Source organism: Sarcophilus harrisii, chromosome 1 (assembly GCF_902635505.1).
Source record: "Sarcophilus harrisii chromosome 1, mSarHar1.11, whole genome shotgun sequence".
Taxonomy (NCBI): Eukaryota; Metazoa; Chordata; class Mammalia; order Dasyuromorphia; family Dasyuridae; genus Sarcophilus; species Sarcophilus harrisii.
In genome coordinates, this window is record NC_045426.1 from 86,739,827 (window position 1) to 86,744,166 (window position 4,340).

The window sequence follows — 4,340 nt, forward strand, 5'->3', positions numbered from 1 at the left end:
TTCCTTCACAAGCTAATTGTACAATATTTCAGAGTCTGATTCTTTTTGTACAGCAAAATAACGGTTTGGTCACGTAAAAAAAAAAAAAAAAAAAAAAGAGGATCCCGGCCAGGACCCTGGAAACCCCCTCTGCTAACAGGGATGCTCGGGGCGGAAGAGACCCCGGATGTCGGCGCTCCAGTCCACCCTGGCCAGACACACCCAGGGCATTGCCTCCTGTTCTGGGAATGGTGCTTAGTGAATTAGCGAATCACATCAGTGTGCACCTGTTAGGGGTCCACACTGTGCTCACGTCCATTGACGGGCATCATCTGACGTGGCGTGTGGGGGAAAACACTGGTATCTAGAGATAGTTATGTTAAGTACTTTGCAAACTTTAAATGGATGTATGTGGCCAAATATCATCAGGGACGCAACCAATCAGGTGCTCAAGACAGGGAGAAGGTAAAAGGAATTCGGAACGTTTAGCTTGAAAAGACTAGGGGGAGATGGGAAAGAGCGCGACAGACCCCCACCAGAGGAGGGCGCACTTGCCCCTCCGTAACCATCCTGTCTCAAGCCTCTCAACTCCTCCCCTTCTCACTCCGGAACTCAGAAGCCAATCAGCGCTTTAGTGACGCCAGTAGCAAGCACCGTGAGCGTCGGAGCCGCCCATCTCTTCCTCGCCCGTAAGCATCGGTTGATTGGAGCCGAGCTTGACGTAGCCCCGTAGGTGGGCGGGAAAAGGGGATCCGCGTGCCCGTCCGTGTTTACGTGCAGGCGTGCGCGCGCGTGCGCGACAGTTCCTGAGGACCGCCGCTGGGATCCCGGGATGTCGGTAGCGTTTGTGCCAGAGCGGCTGAGGGGGAAGGCGGAAGTTAACCAGGAGACGATCCAGCGGGTAAGGCCTGCGCATGCGCCTGCTGGAGGAGCCGAGCATTGGCCCGCTCCTTCCCTCGCTAGGCGCGCCCCTCCTCCCCCCCCTCCCCCCCCCTAAGCTGGAGCTCGGGGCCTCGGATCTGGGTCGGGGCCGCTGGGCGTGCAGCCCCCTGGCCCGTCTCCCCTCTCCTGCTCTCTGCCGCCCCAACTACCATAATTACCTTTCTGCCATTTTGGAAACGTCGGGGCCCCGTAGGCTTTGGAGATCCAGCCTGGGCCCCGACGCGGCCTTTATTTGGCACTTGCTGTAAAGTGCGTCTGGCAAAAAGGCCCCAAATAAGTAAATCGGCGCCCCTGCCCGCGGGGAGCTCCCTGTCGTGCGGAGGGCGAGGCCCGAAGGTCTCGGTAAAGGAGCGCTGCTCTAGGGGAAACGCCTAGCGTCTTGGGAGCTTGGGCTGAGCCTCGAAAGGAACGAGGGTTCCGGGCAGGCGTGGGCGTGCTTGGAGACCGAGGGGTCCTGGCGGCCTGGAGACGGCCCGGCCTGGAGACGGCCCGGCCTGGAGACGGCCCGGCCTGGAGACGGCCCGGCCTGGAGACGGCCCGGCCTGGAGACGGCCCGGCCTGGAGACGGCCCGGGGAGCCAGGTTTAATAGCCTCTGTTCGTGTTTGCACATCCGTAGGCTGGAGCTTCCTTGGAGAGGGAGCAGGGCCATTAGGGATCCCCAAGGCTGAACAGAGTGGGTGTTTGAGGGATGCTAGAGTTACTTCAGGCCTCATTCCCACCACCTTTTCCACCTTTGGGAGGTTCAGCGTCCTCATCTTTAATGAGAAGGGGCTGGGATAAATGGCCTGGGAAGGGCTTTGGTGCCCTGAATCGAGATCCTAGCCCACAGACATTCACTAACTTCCAAGGATCAGAACTTAGATAAGTGTGGAGAGCCTTGGGGAGAGAGCAGCCTGGATACCCCTGCTGTAGTCAAGCCCTAACAAAGATTGGAAATGAGCCCCTTTGGCCCTGTGACCCTAATGGCTGCAAAGCTGACTTGCTGGAGTCCAAGGGTAGAAGTTCTGAGGTCTTAGAGTCCATAGAAACCTACTTTGTTAAAAGACTGTCAGTCAGGTCAGTGTCCTGATTGGAGCGTGACTGTGAGACTTAGAAGGCCCTGGGCCTCAGCGGGCAGACATCACTTCCAGAACCAGCAGTTTTGGAAAATGAGCCTGCAGGAACTCCTTCCTTTGCTAAATTCATTCCACGTAACTTGTCTTTTAGAGGATCGTAGGATTTAGAGCTGGGCAGGAGTGTGGAGATAGCCAGTCCAGCTTCACATCAGATGGCTGGAAACAGGGTCAGGCAAGTCCCTGACTTTGCCCGAGGTCTTAGAGGTCTTAAGGAGCAAGCCTAGAATATGAACCTAGATTCTCCAAATTCAATTCCAGTGCTCCTTACGGTGTCCTGTGCTTCTTTCTCCAACCACTCTTTTGACCTTTCCTGGGCATTTAATCATTTTGTAACATATTAGTTATCTCATAAACATCATGTTTATATGTCAGTCCTCATATATAAATTTTTTTTTTCTCTCTCAGTACCTATACACAGTAAGTAATTAAACACTGTTGAGTGAAATCAAGCTTTTCCTAGATAAATGGAGCGTTTCTGATGTCTTTCAGTTGCTGGAGGAAAATGACCAGCTGATCCGGTGCATTGTGGAGTACCAGAATAAGGGGCGGGCTGCAGAGTGTACGCAGTAAGTTGCCTTTAAATCTCATTAACCACACCTAGGAAGTCAGGGAAGTGGGGGCCATAGATCTCATAGCATCATAGATTTAAAACCTCCTTTTACAGTTGAGGAAACTGAGGCTGTGGAACATCATCACATGCCCAGCCTCATCCAGGATTCCATTCCTCCAATTCTAAATTCATTGTCCCTTCAGTGAATAAATTATTAATGTGCTGGACCAACCACCTTAGTGGGTCCAGCCTAGTTTGTGTAAGTGACCTAAATGAAATGTCTTTACCGGTTGCATTTCTTAGACAAAAACCTGAACTCAGAACATGCTCCAGGCAGAGACATTTAGTTACTTAGAAGTTGTGTGATGTTGACTCAATCACCTCCCCTCTGTGGGCTTGTTTGCTTTGTAAAATGAGGGACTTGAATTTAATGATTTCTAAGCCTCCCTCCATTCCTTCCTACATCTTCCCTTTAAAGATCATAGTTCCTACTAAGCTCCTCTATGTATTGGATTAACCCCAATGTGCCTTTTCTTCAGTCTTAGGAACTGTTTATTTTGTGATTATACCAGTACTTTCTGTCTGTTGGTGTAGTTTATGGATTTTTCTGTTGTAGGTACCAACATGTATTGCACAGAAATCTCATTTATTTGGCTACCATTGCAGATGCCAGCCCAGCAAATGCTCCTAAAACAGTGGATTGATTGATTAGTTCTTGCTTTTTGCCATATTGTGAGTATTTATCCCCTTCAAATAAATGGAGCCATGACCTTTGCCAGTACCATTGTTGAAGTCACACCTGGGAAACAGTACTTCAGGCCCATTTTCAAGGGCGAAAGGTTCGAGCAAAATATTAAGAGCAGCTGGATATCAATGTCACTTTTCATTACTCAGCGCATCTCTCTAAGTATTTTGTCATCCAACACATCATTTTTGTGAATCACCAACCTTAGAGGGGAAAACCCTCCAGAATACCTTTTCAGAACTTACTTCTTGTGCTGTTAGCATAAAAGAGGCTGAGTGGGAACAGCAGGCATGACACTTCTGGCAGTACCCTGTTATGTATATACATACAAATGTAATTGTTCCCAGCAATTGTTTATTAAAGTTATGGTTCTCTGAAAGTGGAAAGTGTCTTTGTCTTCTTAAAATCTCAGTGAAATAGCATGTCTAAGATTGAAGTCTGTTGGGAAGTATGGAACTTTAAATAAGTATTTCATTCAGCTACCTAAAACATGTATATCCTAGCTTATTAAGGGTGAAAAGTCTATTTCTCCCAACCTGGGATGAAACAAGTGTGATCATTATCTCTTTTCCCACACTGAAATGAGGCGGTTTAGCTGCAAGAGGTTGAGTCTTAGCTGCATTACAAAAATTAGTGTTGGCAGTGATATCTGTCTTACTGCCATATTCATTGATAGTCCCCAGACATCCATTTAGTGATCCTTTCTGGGTACTTGTGGTCACAGGAAAATCTGTGAAAAACGAGTTGGCTAGAAGAGCCCAATCTGAGTAGCATTCTGAATGATTGGTTTTTGTTTTAAGGAAATGTAGTTTTCTTATTTCAAACACTAGACAGGATGTCCCAAAATTTTTAGGGCATTTTTAAGCTCAAATAGCCATATATCCTGAATATGGTACATGTTTATTGAAGTCTTCTAATCTCTTCTCTGGAGAAAAGGGGACCCTGCCTTCTCAAAGACTCAGTAAGAAGAACCCAAGATCTGGCTAATTCCACCAGTTGGAATGTCTT

At 48.6% G+C, this 4,340-nt stretch overlaps 1 protein-coding gene across 1 annotated transcript; it reads left to right on the plus strand.

Moving 5' to 3' along the window:
- Nucleotides 1–646: 646 nt before the first annotated feature.
- SS18L2 (SS18 like 2) lies at nt 647–3,711 on the plus strand. Its single transcript, XM_003762235.4, has 3 exons — nt 647–880; nt 2,527–2,603; nt 3,204–3,711. Exons 1-3 carry the CDS (start codon nt 812–814, stop codon nt 3,289–3,291), a joined length of 234 nt encoding a protein of 77 aa, XP_003762283.1. The 5' UTR covers nt 647–811; the 3' UTR covers nt 3,292–3,711.
- Nucleotides 3,712–4,340: the final 629 nt, after the last annotated feature.

What these genes read in the sequence shown, in the direction of transcription:
- SS18L2 (XM_003762235.4), top strand. Translation starts at nt 812, where the DNA reads ATGTCGGTAGCGTTTGTGCCAGAGCGGCTGAGGGGGAAGGCGGAAGTT. An exon ending in ACCAGGAGACGATCCAGCGG is followed by an intron (nt 881 to 2,526) that starts GTAAGGCCTGCG and finishes GATGTCTTTCAG; the next exon opens with TTGCTGGAGGAAAATGACCA. An exon ending in CGGGCTGCAGAGTGTACGCA is followed by an intron (nt 2,604 to 3,203) that starts GTAAGTTGCCTT and finishes TTTCTGTTGTAG; the next exon opens with GTACCAACATGTATTGCACA.